General features: G+C 39.3%; 2 protein-coding genes across 10 annotated transcripts in view; one reads left to right on the forward strand and one right to left on the reverse strand.

The window, feature by feature from the left end:
• The first annotated feature begins 284 nt into the window (after positions 1 to 284).
• The window catches only part of LOC133648676 (ectonucleoside triphosphate diphosphohydrolase 5-like), a 29,503-nt gene continuing 9,366 nt past the window's right edge, over positions 285 to 20,421 (forward strand). For 2 of the 8 annotated variants that reach the window (XM_062044997.1, XM_062044996.1), the window contains exons 1-14: positions 692 to 839; positions 4,367 to 4,590; positions 6,459 to 6,538; positions 6,800 to 6,943; positions 9,269 to 9,344; positions 9,478 to 9,513; positions 9,597 to 9,685; positions 11,025 to 11,095; positions 11,328 to 11,389; positions 11,553 to 11,654; positions 14,917 to 15,063; positions 15,323 to 15,379; positions 15,437 to 15,552; positions 15,876 to 15,970. In XM_062044997.1, the coding sequence (XP_061900981.1) occupies positions 805 to 839; positions 4,367 to 4,590; positions 6,459 to 6,538; positions 6,800 to 6,943; positions 9,269 to 9,344; positions 9,478 to 9,513; positions 9,597 to 9,685; positions 11,025 to 11,095; positions 11,328 to 11,389; positions 11,553 to 11,654; positions 14,917 to 15,063; positions 15,323 to 15,379; positions 15,437 to 15,552; positions 15,876 to 15,959 (1,323 nt within the window). In that variant the 5' untranslated portion in view covers positions 692 to 804 and the 3' untranslated portion in view covers positions 15,960 to 15,970. Of the gene's footprint in view, positions 569 to 680; positions 840 to 1,371; positions 1,525 to 4,366; positions 4,591 to 6,458; positions 6,539 to 6,799; positions 6,944 to 9,268; positions 9,345 to 9,477; positions 9,514 to 9,596; positions 9,686 to 11,024; positions 11,096 to 11,327; positions 11,390 to 11,552; positions 11,655 to 14,916; positions 15,187 to 15,322; positions 15,380 to 15,436; positions 15,553 to 15,875; positions 15,971 to 16,294; positions 17,543 to 20,421 lie in introns of those variants that run through there. The other 6 variants (XM_062044999.1, XM_062044995.1, XM_062044998.1 and 3 more) reach the window with 6 other exon arrangements.
• znf410 (zinc finger protein 410) overlaps positions 15,569 to 20,421 on the reverse strand; it is a 44,438-nt gene continuing 39,585 nt past the window's right edge. For both annotated transcript variants that reach the window (XM_062044993.1, XM_062044992.1), the window contains exons 11-12: positions 19,963 to 20,082; positions 15,569 to 16,386 (exon numbers count right to left, since the gene is read on the reverse strand). In XM_062044993.1, coding sequence (XP_061900977.1) covers positions 16,289 to 16,386; positions 19,963 to 20,082 — 218 coding nt within the window. In that variant the 3' untranslated portion in view covers positions 15,569 to 16,288. The remainder of the gene's footprint in view (positions 16,387 to 19,962; positions 20,083 to 20,421) is intronic.

Here is a 20,421-nt window from a genome sequence, read left to right on the forward strand (position 1 = left end):
GGTTCAAACTGCATTCTACACTGTTAAGCTCAAATACTGAATCAGGAGTATACATATTCACAGTGTAATTCTGAAACTCTTTCACTTAATAAACATTTCTCCAACAGGAGAAGTAGTTTCATTAATTCGTTTCATTAGTTATAATGAAACTGTGCATGAGCGTTGCATGCATTTTATTTTATTTTTTACTTTTTCACATCAACAGCTGTTGGCTATAAAAACTAATTTGGCATTTAATTTACGTAAAATGGATGCTATTGTTTTCATGAGCAATGCTTATTAGCATCTATGGGTCTACAGAAGGCGCTTGCTTCCGTTTTTGTCGTCTTTTAGGTGACCCCTACCTCAAAATAGTCTGGGTCAGCCCTTGGAGGGACTTAATTAGAAAAGTAGATTTTTGCTAACTTAATCAAGGATAGTCATTTTGTTAAAAATAATTATTATTTGGGACTTTAAAAAGTGATTACTTATGAAGTTTAGTTGTTTTTAAATGACTCTTGGTTTTGCCCACAGGACGTCACATAACGTCAGTAACGTAAGCCGTTTAGTTGACAGCGTCAACATCATGGTAAGCATGCCCGGTGTTTCTTATTCTTGCTACTTTTAAGTCGCTTTCTTACTGTTCCATTTACATTTTTAATTGGTGGAGTTTTTATTAATGGTAGTAGTTTATTTGGTTTCAAATATTAAATTAATCTTGTTTGCGCGAGCTTGCCATGCTCATTAGCATGTCCACTTTTACCAAGTTAGCCTGCTAGCTAAAGTTGTAAACATGAGCGAACGAACTTTGCTAAGTTGCGAATAATGAGCCAAGCTTTTGCTTTCCGTGAGGAAACACGGTAAAGACTTTGTGTGTTGAGCTATAAACACAACCGACTTTTTGTTTGCGTTATCCTATCTGTTTTTATTTGATTTGATTGGACAACGTTCTGCTTGGATAGTGCCATAATAAGCTTTTCCAATGTCTCTTTTCATATAGTTAGCTATACTGTATTTTAAAACATATTCTCCTATGGCAAGAAACGGTAATAGAATTGAGTCATCTTTTCGCAGTCAAAGATCCATCCATCTTCTTCCGCTTATCCGAGGTCGGGTCGCGGGGGAAGCAGCCTAGGCAGGGAAGCCCAGACTTTCTCTCCCCAGCCACTTCGTCCAGCTCTTCCCGGGGATCCCGATGCGTTCCCAGGCCAGCCGGGAGACATATCTTCCCAACGTGTCCTGGGTCTTCCCCGTGGCCTCCTACCGGTCGGACGCGTTTAGGGCACTTTAGCCATAGAGATCGAGTGCATTGTGAGCTGGGCGGCAGCCGAAGGCAGGGCAGTTGGCGGTTTGATCCTCGGCTACATAAGCTAGCTCTTGGGCCTGTCTCACATGGAGAGGGAGATCATTCCAGAGTTTGGGACCCGCAACAGACAAGGCCCTGTCCCCTCTTAGCTTGCGCTTTGATTTGGGTACTTCCAGGAGCATCTGATCAGCTGACCTGAGGGACCGGGTGGGGGCACAAAGGTGGAGCAGCTCAGAGAGGTAAAGTGGGGCAAGACCATGTAAGGATTTAAAAATTGATAATATAATTGTAAAATGGATTCTAAAAGGCACAGGCAGCCAGTGAAGGGAGGCTAAAACAGGAGTAATGTGCTCTCTTTTTCTTGTGCTTGTTAAAAGTCGGGCAGCTGCAGACGTGAGAGGGAGGATTGACCAATTCCAAAATACAAAGCGTTATAGTAATCCAGCCGAGATGTGATAAAGGCATGGATTACTGTCTCAAACTGTTGCCTGGAAAGGTTTTTAACCTTAGCCAGCTGATGTAAATGAAAAAAAGCTGGCTTTCACCACTGTGCCAATCTGACGGTCCAATTTAAAATCACTATCAATACGAAAGCCCAGGTTGGTGACCATGGGCTTAACGTTCAAAGCCAAGGGGCCAAAGTCAACAGGGGGGAGCTCACAGGTACCACTAGGTCCAAACACTATTACTCCAGTCTTCTTTTCATTGCAATTTAGGGCCATCCAGGCCTTGATGTCATCAAGACAAGCAAGTAGTGGCTGCATTGAAGAGGCATGATTTCTCTTTAATGGAAAATACATTTGTGTGTCATCAGCATAACAATGAAAATAAATATCATGCTTTCTTAGGATTGAGCCCAGGGGAAGTAAATACATAGAAAACAGCAGTGGTCCTAAAACTGAGCCCTGTGGGACCCCACATGTCAAGGGAGCAACAGAGGATTCAGAACCAGCAACATTTACAGAGAAGGTTCTGTTTGTCAAATATGACTTCAGTCAACTCAAAGCAGTACCACAAATGCCCACTTGATGCTGTAGGCAGCTATTTAAGATATTATGGTCCACCAAATCAAATGCTGCTGTTGGATCGAGTAAAACTAAAATCCCATGATCACCTAAATCCGTTGCTAGAAGGATGTCATTAAAAACCCTTTATAATGCAGACTCTGTAATATGGAGGGGTTTAAACCCACACTGAAAGACTTCTAAAATATCACAGTCCTCTAAAAAAGTGTTTAACTGGGTAAAAACAATCTTCTCCAAGGTCTTTGAGAGGAAAGGCAGCTCATGACGGCAGGAAAGTAGTTCCTCTGTGTTAGTTCTTACAATAACAATGTCACTATAGCTTGGTGAACATGCAGATCACAGCATGTAAATCAAGCGATGTTCGCAGTTTTTGAATGATCTTTTAAAGCACTTTATAGGTGAAATAGATTAATCGCAATTAACTTCATTGTTAGCTGTTTTTGTTGCAATTTTTCACTATTTAGAACGCACAGAAAAGGGAAAGACCAGTGTTCTTGTCTGGAAGTACAGTGGAACTTAGATTTACGAACCCCTATTTTTTGCGAACTTTTCAGTTTACAAACTCTTAGATTGCACAAATTATGCCTGTGTGTGCGAACCATGTCTCTGTGTACAAACGCTTCATTAATTTTGTGTCCCGCTGGCAGTCATTTTGTGGTTGCTCACATTGAAGAGATTGAGGAAGCTGGCTTTGTGCCGGAGGAAGTTTTTATGATGAGAACGGACTTATTTTACAGCATATTTTACACTTTTAAATGTTTATTATTGTAGTAGTATGGTTGTTAAAGTTAAGGATTTTTTTTTATTTATTTCTGATCGTTTGTGATGGGGCCAAAGGGACTTCTGTGTGTCTGCGCTTGTTGGCAGAGCATACAACACAGTTAAGCTTGTCGTTATCTTCGACTTCGACTTCCTTTTTATTGTCATTCAAATCTGAACTTTACAGCACAGATAAGAACGACATTTCGTTACATAAGCTCATGGTAGTGCAGGATAAAAAAAGCAATAAGGTGCATATATAAATAAATAAATATATATAAATAATATATATATAAAATAAATAAATATATATAAATATAAATAAATACATAGATTACTGTACAGATAAATATATTGCACTTTTTCACATGCGTCCACGTTTATGGATGTATGTTATATTGTCTTTTTTATTCCAGCGAGTTAATCCATTTTAGGGGGAGTTGAGGGGATAATTTGATTATGATGCGTTTAAGAGTCTTACGGCCTGAGGGAAGAAGCTGTTACAGAACCTGGAGGTTCTGCTTCGGAGGTTGGTAATAGAGTTAATTCAATCACCCCTTGATATTTTTGATGTGCAGTACTGTATAACACTTTGTTGCATTCAAAATGTATAAATCTTAACTAAAATATGGACTTTTGTCGAGGCTGAAACCTGTTATTCATATTCACATTGTTTCTCAGAGAAATTTGCTTCACTATATAAACTATTTGATTTACAAACCCTGTTCAAAAACCAAATATGTTTGTAAATCAAGGTTCCACTGAATTTTAATAATGGACAAGATATAAAAAAAGTGCAGTTTTGCTTCGAACCAAACCACACTATAGCTACAATGAGGTATCTTTTTGAGTTTTCCGGTCTGTACCAAAGTAAGACTGCAAGTGAGAACATACCAAAAAATGTTGGTTTCAGAAGTGGGATAGCGAGTCAGAAAAAGAGTACTTACCTTCCAAAGTTCACATGGAATTATGGTCACAGTGACTGGTGCAAACGCCAGAGGCAGAATGGGAGCTAAAAAATAAAATATTTCCCAAATGTACACTCTTAACTGTTGAACAAGTGATTAAAGATGTCAGTATGTGGTTGGGAGATGCTCCAGCATAAATTGCAGTGTTCAAAGCGGATGATTAAGGGATTCATGTTTCTGTTGATTAGAACCTCTAAAATTGACCCTCTGCTTGCTAAATAAGACTGTCCCTCCCCTGTCGCATGTCACGTTGACATACCCCAGCACAAGTCGCTGTGCTTTGGTCGAGCCCATTTATCTTCTTACAAGTTGTCTTCATCATCCCTCAGAGTGAAGATGAAGCTCTCCGTGCTTCTGCAGCTCCTGGTGCTATTGCTCGCTGTCGCAATGCCCGCCGGTGCTCAGCTCGCCACCTCCTTCTTGGAGCGGTCAAACGTCCTTCCCAGCTTCCACCGGCCAACCAACCACAGCCGCTTCTTCTACGCCGTGATGTTTGATGCAGGGAGTACAGGGACCAGAATCCATGTCTACACATTCATCCTTGCGGAGTCAGGTGATCTAGGAGCACCTGACTTGAGGTTTAAAGGGTTAAGTCAGCGACATTCCAAATCAAGTACAATGACTGCATCCTATTGTGGCAGGGAGTTGTCATTGTCCGATTTACATAATGTGCATGTAATTTTTATGGAAACAGTTGGGGACAAAAGTTAGAACAAAACATGAGAAACTAAACAAATATGTTTAGAAATATAAATTATTTTGTAGTTTTTACTACTTGCTTATATGTTTGTCTCCAAAAGTGTCCAATATAACATGGAGAAAAACTATAGATTTGTTGCTGGGGGTCTGAAAACTTGCTAAATATAGCAACAAAGTTTGAAACTTTGATCCCTTCTGTTATATCTTATTCTCTGGCAGACCAAGTGCGTGTTAAGAAGCACAGTTACAATGCCATGTGCTGTCGGGAGTAACAACAAGCTATAATCACAAACAACATAGTGATGTGTTCATGAACTATGTAGAGTGAACAGGTAGCGACAAACCTATCTCTGGTGGGCCGCAACTAGGGATGTAACAATAAACGGTAATAATAACCGCAGAGAAACTCCCAACGGCTAGTATTACCGTTTTACATTAAAAGGATAAAAAACTGAAATTGATAACTTTACTTTGATAAACTGACGACCTTACTGACGCTACTTCACTAGCCTAAATGCCAACCTGAAAACAAGAGACATTAACGTCTTTCCCTGTTAAGAAACAACATACCCCAATCTAAACCTGTACATATTTCTGTCTAAGCAACTAAAGTATTCAATAGTGCACATGGAACCTACAACTCTGCACTCTTAGTGTCACTCATAGTGATTGTTCTATACTCGGAGGAAAAGAGATGAAGGTGTTTTTACCCTTCATCAAGGATCACTGAACAGAGTAAGACAACAGAACGCCCTCCAGAAATGATAGATAATAATAATGGATTTTATTTGTTACGCACTTTTCGTGTAAATAAATATTTAAGTGCTACAGTACAAACTATTATTTAAAACAATAAATGTGCAACCATTAAAACAGATAAAAACAGTGTTTCTATTTATTTTAATTATTTTTTTAAATTACTTGGTCAATAGATTTCAGTGTGTGTGTATAAGTGCTTTTTGAGCACATTCTACAATAGTTGAGGTATACTGGTGAACGTTAGGCCACTATAACGTATTACTTGTATTTTTCATGGAAATTGAAAATCCCAACAAATTGCCTCCAAGATTGTGTCCAATATTGCAGTGGTTCCCAAACTTTTTTCACAAAGTACCACCTCAGAAAAAACGTGTACAAGTACCACCATAATGACCAACATTGAAATACAGTAGCGTAGTAGGCCAGAGTATTCATTAAAACAAGGCAGAGGTTTTATTTAACAAATATATTTGATATTTTTGGCAGCTGTAACTTTACCCACAGTTTGAACAGTAACACTGAGTTTTAATATAGAAAAATAAAGCACTGTACTTTAATCAAGTGATTATCTGGTATACCACTAGATAGAGCCGTGGTACACGTACCACAGTTTGAGAATGACTGCAATAATGCCATAACTGGACTAGAATGTTACCAGCAAAACCTCCGCCAAGGCTGAACCGACATTGGATGAATCTTATTCTGCATTATATGCCAAACTGTTAAGTTTAATGCTTTATTCACTGAGAAATGAAGATAAATGTTTCAAGTGTAATGTTTACAGATGTGAGGGATCAATGAATGTATATACCGGTACACAAAAAATGTATCTTTTTTTTGTTTTTTTGGATGGACACCTTTGGAGACGTTAGCTCCTTTGATGGAGGTAATGGGCTGATTTTTAGGTAGATTCTGACCCCCACTAATGCTTTGAATATCCCTGCTGTGGATGTTATCTTGCAGAGGCGCTTCCAGTTTTGGACAAAGAGATGTTCCACTCAGTGAAGCCCGGTCTGTCAGCACACGCCGACTCTCCTGTGACGGTGAGTTCATTGTCACGCCAGATCAATCCCATCGACAAAAGGAGAAAGTTGGACCCCGGCCGACGTGTGTGTTTTGTGGGAGCGCAGCCAGTGGTGTGCACGAGTACTCCTTGCTCATGAGAGCTGTAAACAGGAAGTGACTGCAAGAAAAAGACGAAAAAAGAGCTGGAGCAAGCACTGATAGCATAAAAAACTTGTTTTTGTTTGTGAGCAAAGAGTAGATTGAATAAAATAGGTATTTTTATGACATGTGTCGTCCAGGCTGTACACACGCTGAAAGAGTTGTTGAAGGTGGCCAAGAGTACAGTGCCTCGTCTGGAGTGGAAGAGAACTCCAGTGGTGCTCAGAGCCACGGCTGGACTTAGACTGCTGCCTGCACACAAAGCCCACGCTCTTCTGGAACAGGTGACATGACCGCACCGCTACACAAGCATCACAATCAATTAGGATATCAGTTAAAAAAAGTCAGTCATATATTATGTTGTATTGTGTGGTCTATTTGTGTCAGACATGCTTATTAAATTACATAAAGGATGATGTGGCGACTTGTCCAGGTTGTACCCCGCTTTCCGCCCGAATGCAGCTGAGATAGGCTCCAGCACCACCCGCGACCCAGAAAGGGACAAGTGGTAGAAAATGGATGGATGCATTACATAGATTTAGGCTGAATCACAATTCTACCCCTTCTACTTTAATTTTACCGCTTAAAACTGAGGGACTAGATGAAGTGGTCAAATATATACACCTAAGAAATGAGACGACACTACAAGCAAACACATTACACTAGAATGTACTATATTACATCATAGTTATTAGACAACAAGTGATCGTTACAGTATTCAGTAGCTACAATATGTAAATAAGTAGGTTGTCATGACAAGCAATTTTAAAAATATAAAAACATTTTAAACATTGTTAATCTTAAAAAGTTGGTAAGCTGTCAAAATCATTCATGAAATGTAGTAAATTGTAGTCTGACATCGTAGTTTACTGGTTTCAGATGCATTTACGAGCTCGTATGACGAGCGATTTTAAAATATGGACATTAAAAAAATGGTAATATTTACGTTCAGCTTAAGTCTTACAATTAAAATCCATAAAGCTTACATTAAATTACATGTATGTGCTTTCTGCTCAGCTTTCATTTCATAACACTTGGTTTTAAAGGTTATACACCTCTTAGAACTTTGCCTTCCAGGGGAATTGGGACACCACTTGCTTGACTTAAAAGTGCAATACCGAGGACCAGGGGATAATAAAAAGGGATTGGTGTGTGGATTGGAATTCATCTTAAATTTGTAGATTCACTGCACATGAAGTGAAATATTTTTTTATTTCTAACTGAATTAAACCCCAGTTGTCAAAGTTGAACATTGTAAAATATTCATTCTAATCAACAAAATACCTTTTGAATTGGTCGTTTTGTGTAAATTAAACTCCTGAAACCTAATTACTTTTGCACTATTATTCTAATTTATTGAGATGCACCAGTATAGTTCTGCCAAAATACTTACTGTAAATGTTTTAATTGATTTGTGTACCTAAAGTGCATTAATTGTAGAGAGGCTGTTAGTTATGAACTTTATATTTGTGTTTATTTTTCTACTTGAAGTATTAAGAGCGCATGAAAAAGTGGAAAAGAAACAACTCTGGTTGACCACACGGTCATGTATTCACAAGTGTATTGCACAGCACAACAAATGTTGTAATAGCAGTAAGAAGCAAACTGCTGAGCCAGCATCAACAGCGCTGATGTGTTGATACAGTATAAAGTTCTGGATCATCATTTTTCCCAAAGTAGCCATTGTTAGCTCTCATGAAGTCTGCCATGATTAGTGGTAGTTGTTGTTGTTGTTGTAGGAAATAGCCAATGTTGTGATGTTTGTGAAATGAATACGCAGCCGAATGCTTCAAATGACCAAAATATGTCAATATTACATGTTATGAATGTGCCTGTTACTAGAGCAAATCCCATTAGCTCCATTGTTAGCTGACTCTTGCTAGCGTTTGTTTGAGTTAGAATACATTAAACATTTGTGTGCTTTTCTTACACAAGAATTGTGAATAATTGACAACATTCCAAAAAATGTGCGGTAGCCCTTTAAGACATTGAGATTAGAGTGTGTGTGTTATGTACGGCACCACTCGCCCTGTATGCGAATGTTTACAGTAAGTTTACGTAAACTGCAAGCATGCATCATTGTTAATTGCTGTTATTTGTTGAATTATTCAGCTTAAATATTATCGAAACAAGATTCATATTGTAGCAAGTTTACCCGAAAGAGTAAACAATAACAACTGAGACTCCATCTATCAACATCATGTATCATTGCAGCACATTTTGATATCAGCGGTAGCTACACGAAGTAAAAAAATAACTAGACGAAAACTACTGTAATATGTTACCTACAGCTACAGCTGTGAATGGGAGTGCTTTTTCGACCCAAGCTTTTAGAAGCGCCACCTAAGATGTTGGTTGAATTTGCGTTTGTGTCCAATTTCCTGTTAGCATGCGAGTGTGTGTCTGTCAAAGCTAAGTGTAACGACTCATGCAGAAAAAATGAGTGTTATCAGTAGGAGGGGATAAATTGTCATGCGTGGCCTTGGGGGCACCTTGGCAGATAAAACATACTTTATTAATCCTCAAATTGGAATTAATGAGTCCCTCGAAGCGCAGCAGCTGCCATTACACTAGATAATGTTTAAGGCCATTTTTTCGTACTCCTGAAGGTTCAACGAGTGTTTGATGAGTCTCCATTTTTGGTCCCTGACAACAGCGTCAGCATCATGGACGGCACAAGTGAAGGTAATGTGACAATGATGATGCACTGCAGATAATGACATCAATTATCTACCACCGTGATGTCCTAGAAAAGTTGTCATTAATACTTCATTATTCCATGTCAGCACATAAACACTGTTTTATGTCCCCATTGTAGGAATCCTGGCATGGATATCAGTCAACTTCCTATCGGGTGAGTCGTGTTCACTGATAATTTATATTTTTTCCTTTTTTTGACGACAACATTTCAAGGAGCAGAGGTGCGAATGTTTGCAGGTCACCTTCACGCTCAGACCAAACACACGGTGGGAATCCTGGATTTGGGAGGAGGATCCACACAGATTACCTTCTTGCCACAAGCCAAGGTGAGAATATGAATGGTGAATTGGCGTGTCTGTACACAAGCACAATGTATTCCAGTGGATGATAGCACTGTAAGAATAATGAATTGCTCTATGTAGAAGAGTTGGTTAAGTACATTCTGTTATACATTTTTTTCCATTGATAGAAATGTTCTGTTCCAGGGCCAAACTGTGACAATCATAAATGTTTGATGTAACTGTCATACAAATGTAACATTAATACAGTCTCCCCAAAGTCTGGACACACACAAATGCATGTATTATACAACTATAAAAATATATGTATAATTATAATATAAATACATTTAAAATAAATGTACGACCTTTTGTTTTAACTTATTTGTGTATTTCATTTCAATAATTATTTTTAATTAAGTTTTTAAAATAATTATTGATTAAATAAAAATAAAACTATACAGTTATCTCTTGCCACATTGCACTTCGGCTTCAATATAGCTTGTGTTTTCTTTTCTTAGGGTTTATACGACAAATATTTAACTTAAATTAACATTTAAGAATAATTATGTCTAAATGAACTAAATAAATCATTTATACGCTAGTATTGGCCGCTAGAGGAGACCAGACCAATCAGAGTGCACTTTTTAGCATTGTGCCAACTAATTGACTCAGCCTTAGGCAGCATAACTATATTGGATTAAACGAGTGTAAAGGTGACTAAAGGGTGTTACTTTATGTCTAGAGAGCTCTCGTAATGTTAACAAACTTATTTAGAAGGTCGTAAACTGTTTTTATGTTCTAACTACGAAAATTGATTAATAATCAAATACTGTTTTGCGGAAATTTATTTGCCACGGTCAGGCCTTGAAACAATTAACAGCGATTAATGAGGGTTTACTGTACTGAATTAATATTATATGTCCATACTTTAGGACACGGTTATTCAACTGGCAGCCAGGGGGCCTATTTCGAGCTGGGAATGACACCCGACTGGCCCATGAGTTCAGTTCAAAACTCAGAAAAGACTCTTCCTAGACCAGTGTAAACATGCTGAAAGATCCTTGCATTGAGATTTTAACCTCCTAAAAGCCTGTGTACATTGCAGTGGACACTTTTATTTTGCATAAAAGGGTGATTTTTTTTCCCTCAAATGTTGTAACTGTGACCAAAGAAATAGACCAAAAACCAGCTTGTTAACAAGCTGGTTTTGAAAGTATGATTACTAGTGAAGGAAGACGTCCGGCCCCCAGTTGCTCGCTTTCTGGAAATGTGACCCCCAAAACAATTTGGTTTAATATCCCTACTTTAGAGACAATACACAAATGATGAAAACAAAAAAAGAATAACTTTAAAGACAACTTTGTGCTGCATGTTGTCACTGCAGGCCAACCTTGAAAAAACAAACGTCGGCAGATTCCACATCTTCAACTCCTCTTTTGCATTGTACACTCGCAGGTAAAACATCAAAGTCTGGTATTGTTTACATAATGTGAAGTTTGTGCACCAAATGAAATTATTTTACACCAAGTCTTGTATTGACAGCTCCAAATGTCACTGACTACGTTTACAACTGACCAAGCTAGAAATGTCACTTGCATCACTTTTCTGATTTAATGAGTCATCAGGATGTGAATAATAAGCTTTCTTTGTGTCACTGCTCATGAAACAATGCCTTGTTGTTCTGCAGTTACCTTGGCAACGGGCTGATGACAGCGCGACTTTCCACGCTGAGAGCGTTTGGCGCCGAAGGTACCGTTAGTGTTAATGCTGTTTAGAGTTCAACAATAATCAACTATTGTGAGTCACACTGAGCAGCAACACAATGAAAGTAATTGTGTGTGTGCGTGTCCCTGCGTGCGCGTGCGTGCGTGTGTGTGTGTGTGCGTGGGTGTGTGTGCGCACGCTCTTGAAGGGCTGCAGTGTCAAGTTTTTAAAAGTCCGTGCCTCCCCAAAGAGTTCTTGGACCAGTGGAGCTTTGGAGGGGAGACGTACCAAGTGAGCGGAGACCCAGACGGTGAGTTCAATACACACACACCTCAAAAAAGGTACACAAAACCTGTTTGACAAAGCTCAATAAGCTTTTACTGTGGAACACACTTTAGTCGCCAACCCCTTCTTGTTTTACTAAAAAGTGCCCGCTTAAGTCGACACACACACTGCTGTTATTGATGTAAAATCTAAGAGCCAAAGGTTTTTCTTTTCTTTTCTGTGAAAAATTGTTCTGTTTATGGTGATGTTGTATATTACCTTCATTATCATCTCTATCAAATACAGTATATAAATCATTAAGCAGTTTGAAACGACATCAATGTAAGTATCTTTGTTGCACAGCATTAAAACATACACACACTGACCTCTTCGGTGCAAAATAGTCTTGTGGTAAAAGCAACCAAATTATATTATGCACAAATGGAGGGAAAACTAATTCAGAAAAATCATTCAACTAGCTCCCATTCTCGTTATGTCTCTTCTGAAGTACGTTGCAAAAATGGCACGTTTCGCTTTCTGTAATGTTGACATCAAACAGCCAGTCTGAGGAACATCAACACAAATCCACCGTGATTGCTTATTCTTGGTCATCCTTGTTTGGTTTTTAAATACAAACCCCGTTTCCATATGAGTTGGGAAATTGTGTTGGATGTAAATATAAACGGAATACAATGATTTGCAAATAATTTTCAACCCATATTCAGTTGAATATGCTACAAAGACAACATATTTGATGTTCAAACTGATACATTTTTTTTTCCGCAAATAATCATTAACTTTAGAATTTGATGCCAGCAACACGTGACAAAGAAGTTGGGAAAGGTGGCAATAAATACTGATAAAGTTGAGGAATGCTCATCAAACACTTATTTGGAACATCCCACAGGTGAACAGGCAAATTGGGAACAGGTGTGTGCCATGATTGGGTATAAAAGTAGATTCCATGAAATGCTCAGTCATTCACAAACAAGGATGGGGCGAGGGTCACCACTTTGTCAACAAATGCATGAGCAAATTGTTGAACAGTTTGAGAAAAACCTTTCTCAACCAGCTATTGCGAGGAATTTAGGGATTTCACCATCTACAGTCCGTAATATCATCAAAGGGTTCAGAGAATCTGGAGAAATCACTGCACATAAGCAGCTAAGCCCGTGACCTTCGATCCCTCAAGCTGTACTGCATCAACAAGCGACATCAGTGTGTAAAGGATATCACCACATGGGCTCAGGAACACTTAAGAAACCCACTGTCAGTAACTACAGTTGGTCGCTACATCTGTAAGTGCAAGTTAAAACTCTCCTATGCAAGGCGAAAACCGTTTATCAACAACACCCAGAAACGCCGTCGGCTTCGCTGGGCCTGAGCTCATCTAAGATGGACTGATACAAATTGGAAAAGTGTTCTGTGGTCTGACGAGTCCACATTTCAAATTGTGTTTGGAAACTGTGGACGTCGTGTCCTCCGGACCAAAGAGGAAAAGAACCATCCGGATTGTTATAGGCGCAAAGTTGAAAAGCCAGCATCTGTGATGGTATGGGGGTGTATTAGTGCCCAAGACATGGGTAACTTACACATCTGTGAAGGCACCATTAATGCTGAAAGGTACATACAGGTTTTGGAGCAACGTATGTTGCCATCCAAGCAACGTTACCATGGACGCCCCTGCTTATTTTATCAAGACAATGCCAAGCCACGTGTTACATCAACGTGGCTTCATAGTAAAAGAGTGCGGGTAGTAGACTGGCCTGCCTGTAGTCCAGACCTGTCTCCCATTGAAAATGTGTGGCGCATTATGAAGCCTAAAATACCACAACGAAGACCCCCGGACTGTTGAACAACTTAAGCTGTACATCAAGCAAGAATGGGAAAGAATTCCACCTGAGAAGCTTCAAAAATGTGTCTCCTCAGTTCCCAAATGTTTACTGAGTGTTGTTAAAAGGAAAGGCCATGTAACACAGTGGTGAACATGCTCTTTCCCAACTACTTTGGCATGTGTTGCAGCCATGAAATTCTAAGTTAATTATTATTTGCAAAAAAAAAAAAAGTTCATGAGTTTGAACATCAAATATCTTGTCTTTGTAGTGCATTCAATTGAATATGGGTTGTAAAGGATTTGCAAATCATTGTATTCCGTTTATATTTACATCTAACACAATTTCCCAACTCATATGGAAACGGGGTTTGTACATTTAAACCATGCTTGCCAACCTTGAGACCTCCAAATTCGGGAGATTTGTTTTGGGGGGGGTAGGGGGCGGGGGAAGGAGTATATTTATAGCTAGAATTCACTGAAATTCAAGTTTTTCATATATATATATATATATATATATATATGTATATATATATATATATATATATATATATATATATATATATATATATATAAAATAAATACTTGAATTTCAGTGTTCATTTATTTACACACATAACACTCCTCTCTACTCATTGTTGTATTTGAAAGTGCAATGCTTTTCAGCCAGCAGCAGGAGCGTAGGTATGGGCAGTGTAATATTCTGGGTTGGAGTCAATAACCAGGCGAGGTGATGAAGTTGCGTGTCTTTTCTTCATACTTCAGAACCGACTTCCACACTTGCCGTCAGGGTGCGCAATACAACGTAAACCGTTGGCCAACCAAAAAGTCACCACAGAACACTATAGTGTTCTGTGGTGACTTTTTGGTTGGCCAAGCGGACGTGACGACAGGCTGTCCTCACTCAGGTCCGCACGGACCTGGAGGGGGCGTGCCTTAAGTCCGGCTGGAAATCGGGAGAAATTCAGGAGAGTGGTTGTCCCGGGAGATTTTCGGGAGAGGCACTGAAATTCGGGAGTCTCCCGGAAAATTCGGGAGGGTTGGCAACTATGATTTAAACGTATCATTTTATACAAAGATGACAACTTTTGGAGCAAACAGTGCACTCAATTATTAGGACACTTGAAGGATCATGTTGGTATTGAACGATTTCTGTCTTTTTTCCGACAGTGCTTCTCAAATGGGGATGTAAGTACTTGTTAAAAGCACTCCAGAGCTACAAAAAGAGCATGTCCCCCCCAAAATTTTTTTTTTCAAATTGTCATTATGTAGTTTTGTGTGTAAAATTTAGAGGAAAAAAAGTATTGTAAGAATGTTACATAATGTGGAAAAAGTGAAGCGCTGTGAATACTTTCCAGATGCATAATATAAACAATGGCGCCTCTGCTGGTCTCAGCCAAGTACTGCACTCCATTTGTGAACCGCCAGACTTGTTAGCAATCAATAAATAGATGATGTTATCAGTACTTGTGTTCAGGTGTCTCAGGATACAAGTGGTGCTATCAGGACGTGTTGAAGACAGTCAAGGGGATTATTCATCAACCCCAGCGGCTCCGAGACAGCAGCACGCATTTCTATGCATTCTCCTACTACTTTGACCGAGCGCTGGATGCCGGCCTTATTGGTACACATACACACACACGCCGACATAATTATACAGAGCCAGCAGGATGTTATTACCCATTCCAATGCAAGACGCAGGCAGTGAGTCATCTGCACCTGTCTCAGGGGATTTGAGGAGCTGGAGGTGCGTGCTTATTAGAGACGTTGCTATTCTGGGCTGGTCCAGGTCACCATCTCTATTACGATCACCCAGAATTATTTGTCTTTTTTTCAAATGTGAGCTACAACCACTGCAATCAAGCCTCTCTCTTCCATTGCAGATGAAGTCCAAGGTGGAATGCTGGAAGTCAGAGACTTCAAGAGGAGCGCAGAGGAGGGTGAGATGCACTGACATGACAACGCCATGCGCAGCTTCAAACTTCCTGTGTGTTTAGTGTGCGAGAAGACCGGCAGGGCGACTTCCATCCAACCTTACCTGTGTCTGGACTTGACTTACATCTTCTCTCTGCTCAAAGATGGCTTTGGCTTCCAGGAGAGCACACGAGTGCAGGTGAACAACCACAACATTTCAGGAAAATAAAAATTTATTAATTCCTAGCAACCTGTCTAAATCAAATATAATCCTGTTCATAGCAGGATATTAAGTTAGTGCACGGTACAAATCATTTCATCAGGTGCACGCACAGAAAATTAAAACACAAATAGTTGAAGCACTTATTTAGGAACCAAACATGACATCTTTTGGTAATTGAATCATTTTTCAAGACTTTCAATCATATAGAAACAAAACAGTTATTTTATAGTTTTTTTAATTTAATTTCAATAAATACAAAAAAGCATTTTGAGTTATTTGGTTATTGTTATTCTTTCTAGTTGGCCAAGAAAGTGAACAACGTGGAGGCAAGTTGGGCACTGGGTGCCATGTTGGACCACTTTCACCATCTAAACATACGCTAAGCAGCAGGGAGGTGAGTTTGTCTCTTCATCCTTTCATCAATCTTTTTGTTTCATGCACAAACAGGATCAATAGAATTTAGTGATGCTGTTTGTTTTGTATTGAGACAAACAAGATGTGCATGAAGTTTCCAGTGGTAACAAGTGCTCATTATTTCTTTCAAATACCTTTTTAAACCCGTCTCTGTATTTCTTTGGGAGTATTTATTTTTGATTTTGTACAAGCGCCATTCCACAGCCGTCAAAAATAAAATCCTTATCACTGTAAATTTATGTACACGTTTTTACAAAGTCACCAATGAACAAGCTGTTTTACTTCACCCTCTGACAAACTACAGCAGCGTTACCACATCCCCATAGCTGGCACCTTCTGTTGTCATGGCGACCAGTTCATGTGGCGCAGAGAGCACCACCACTGAGTCTGCGGGGCCTGAAAAGAACAACAACTGTAGTGAACATATGAACACGCCTCATAACGCAGGAATTCATATTCATTGTAATATACTATAATAATATTAATAAAGTGTTTATGAGGGAAAACACATTTATCAAAATGATATACTTATGCAAAATATCAATGTGTGTATTTACTCGAGCAATGCAGGGTGTCCCAAAAGTCAGAACATATAATATACACAAAGTTACTTTATTGGAATAATTTGATGTCAAAAATTGGTTCATTTAAAAAATGAATTGAAAAATATATATTTATTGTATTATGCAAAATCAGTTCAGTGTTCATATATAAATGATTGTAAACGTATTTTAAAGTGTATTTGTTACTGTATATAGACAGTGTGTCCCCTTAGGTCTGGAAAAATGCACACAATGATTTGTAAAGATATCTATTTGAGAATAATAGACTTAGATAAACTTTAATGATCCACAGGGGAAATTGTAGTTTCTTTTGACAAAATGGTTTGTTGAACTTACGGTAGGTGTAAAAAATAAATATGCACTTTTCATTTAGAATCTATAGGCTCCAGCAACCCCAAAGGGGATAAGCGGTAGAAAATGGATGGATGGATAAATGGCTATTTTATTTTTTTAAACTCAGAGCTATAGATAAATCTATAAGTAGCTCTACATACCTAGATTTTGAACTATTTTTATTTTTTTCTATTGAATTTCTGCACTAGAAAATGAGCTGCTTTCAATATCATTGTATGCATTTATGACAATAAAAAGATGTGTGTGTGTGCATATATATATGATAAAAAATGTTTTTGGCAAATAATCATTAACTTTAGAATTTGATGCCAGCAACATGTGACAAAGAAGTTGGGAAAGGTGGCAATAAATACTGATAAAGTTGAGAAATGCTCATCAAACACTTATTTGGAACATCCCACAGGTGAACAGGCAAATTGGGAACAGGTGGGTGCCATGATTGGGTATAAAAGTAGATTCCATGAAATGCTCAGTCATTCACAAACAAGGATGGGGCGAGGGTCACCACTTTGTCAACAAATGCGAGAGCAAATTGTTGAACAGTTTAAGAAAAACCTTTCTCAACCAGCTATTGCAAGGAATTTAGGGATTTCACCATCTACGCTCCATAATATCATCAAAGGGTTCAGAAAATCTGGAGAAATCACTGCACGTAAGCCCGTGACCTTCGATCCCTCAGGCTGTACTGCATCAACAAGCGACATCAGTGTGTAAAGGAAATCACCACATGGGCTCAGGAACACTTCAGAAACCCACTGTCAGTAACTACAGTTGGTCGCTACATCTGTAAGTGCAAGTTAAAACTCTCCTATGCAAGGCGAAAACCGTTTATCAACAACACCCAGAAACGCTGTTGGCTTTGCTGGGCCTGAGCTCATCATCTAAGATCAATAAATCAATCAATGTTTATTTATATAGCCCTAAATCACAAAAGTCTCAAAGGGCTGCACAAGCCACAACGACATCCTCGGCACAGAGCCCACACAAGGGACGTCGATGTGAATGACTATGAGAAACCTTGGAGAGGACCGCATATGTGGGTAACCCCCCCTCTAAGTGCAATCCCTAGTGGATCCACATAACAGTGAGAGTCCAGTCCATAGTGGGGCTAGCAGGAGACCATCCCGAGCGGAGACAGGTCAGTAGCGCAGAGACGTCCCCAACCGGTGCACAGGCGAGCGGTCCACCCCGGGTCCCAACTCTGGACAGCCAGCACCTCATCCATGGTCACCGGAACCGGAATAACCCGGCGAGGGGGCAAAGGAGAAAAGAAAACGGCAGATCAACTGGTCTAAAAAAGGGGTCTATTTAAAGGCTAGAGCATACAAATGAGTTTTAAGATGGGACTTAAATGCTTCTACTGAGGTAGCATCTCTAACTGTTACCGGGAGGGCATTCCATAGTACTGGAGCCCGAACAGAAAACGCTCTATAGCCCGCAGACTTTTTTTGGGCTCTGGGAATCACTAATAAGCCGGAGTTCTTTGAACGCAGATTTCTTGTCGGGACATATGGTACAATACAGTCAGCAAGATAGGCTGGAGCTAGACCATGTAGTATTTTATACGTAAGTAGTAAAACCTTAAAGTCACATCTTAAGTGCACAGGAAGCCAGTGCAGGTGAGCCAGTATAGGCGTAATATGATCAAACAAGATGGACTGATACAAAGTGGAAAAGTGTTTAGTGGTCTGACGAGTCCACATTTCAAATTGTTTTTGGAAACTGTGGACGTAGTGTCCTCCGGACCAAAGAGGAAAAGAACCATCCGGACTGTTATAGGCGCAAAGTTGAAAAGCCAGCATCTGTGATGGTATGGGGGTGTATTAGTGCCCAAGACATGGGTAACTTACACATCTGTGAAGGCGCCATTAATGCTGAAAGGTACATACAGGTTTTGGAGCAACATATGTTGCCATCCAAGCAACGTTACCATGGACGCCCCTGCTTATTTCAGCAAGACAATGCCAAGCCACGTGTTACATCAACGTGGCTTCATAGTAAAAGAGTGCGGGTACTAGACTGGCCTGCCTGTAGTCCAGACCTGTCTCCCATTGAAAATGTGTGGCGCATTATGAAGCCTAAAATAGCACAAGGGAGACCCCCGGACTGTTGAACAACTTAAGCTGTACATCAAGCAAGAATGGGAAAGAATTCCACCTGAGAAGCTTCAAAAATGTGTCTCCTCAGTTCCCAAACGTTTACTGAGTGTTAAAAGGAAAGGCCACGTAACACAGTGGTGAACATGTCCTTTCCCAACTACTTTGGCACGTGTTGCAGCCATGAAATTCTAAGTTAATTATTATTTGCAAAAAAAAAAAAAAGTTTATGAGTTTGAACATCAAATATCTTGTCTTTGTAGTGCATTCAATTGAATATGGGTTGAAAAGGATTTGCAAATCATTGTATTCCGTTTATATTTACATCTAACACAATTTCCCAACTCATATGGAAACGGGGTTTGTACATAGATGTCCTTTAAAACAACGTTACAAAATAGTAGTATTAGTAAATTGAGATGAGGTTGATGATCCACGTTGTTTTTTTTTGGGAAATGACCACAATTCAATGGTCAAATCAACGTCACAACCTGACAATGATTAAACTTTGTCAAAAAGCATGTTGTTCCAAACTTAAGTTTGAGTTGCTCAAAATCAGGACCTAATTCAACAACTACTCAACGTTGTTTCATCGTCTTGTGCCTGCTGGGCGCACTCTTTTAATCAGCCCACGCTTGAAGTGTTGCGAACAGAAAACAGAGCGATAGATCTGTGAGCTTATTTATAGATAGCTCTATATGTATCAAAAATGCACAACTCTAAACAGGGATAGCTCTATTAATCTAGATTTATAAAGCTACTTATAAATACGAATTTGAAAACAGTATTACCGGTAACTGTTTTTATATGAACTTGAGTGTAAAAATTAACACACATTTTTCACTTGTATTCTTTTATTTTAATAGTTCCCAGAAATATCTGCACCTCTTAATTATTACTTGTAAGACATACAAAACAAGTGACTAACTTGCTTCAGTAGTGGCAGAAAAGACGCCTACCTGGTGATCTCAGCATAGCGTGGTGGAGATTGACGGGTTGCATGCCAGTTGTCATGGCAACCATTCCGGCCCCGTTGTTGCCATCTGCTTCCAGCAGGCTGCTGTGTGTCAGAGCCTCTCCTGTCACACAAAGGTTGCTGCATCAAACTTATGAACCCAGCCTGAGTTCTAACCCTGACAAAAACTAAGTAAAAATGAAAACGTACAAGTAGATTTAAAAACACACACACACAAAAACTTACAAAATTACAGTTGGTAATTGTAATTAGTTATCTTTACAACAGATGTGGGGGACTCGTGTCACATAATTTGACTTGCAAATATGAATCCTGAACACTTTGTCTGTCTGACTTGAAACAGATGACTTAAAACAGGGGTGTCAAAGTCAAATGGACGGAGGGCCAAATAAAAAATTTAGCTACAAGCCGAGGGCCGGACTGTTCGAATGTTCATTGAAAA

The sequence above is a fragment of the Entelurus aequoreus genome, linkage group LG04 (genome assembly GCF_033978785.1).
Source record: "Entelurus aequoreus isolate RoL-2023_Sb linkage group LG04, RoL_Eaeq_v1.1, whole genome shotgun sequence".
NCBI lineage: Eukaryota > Metazoa > Chordata > Actinopteri > Syngnathiformes > Syngnathidae > Entelurus > Entelurus aequoreus.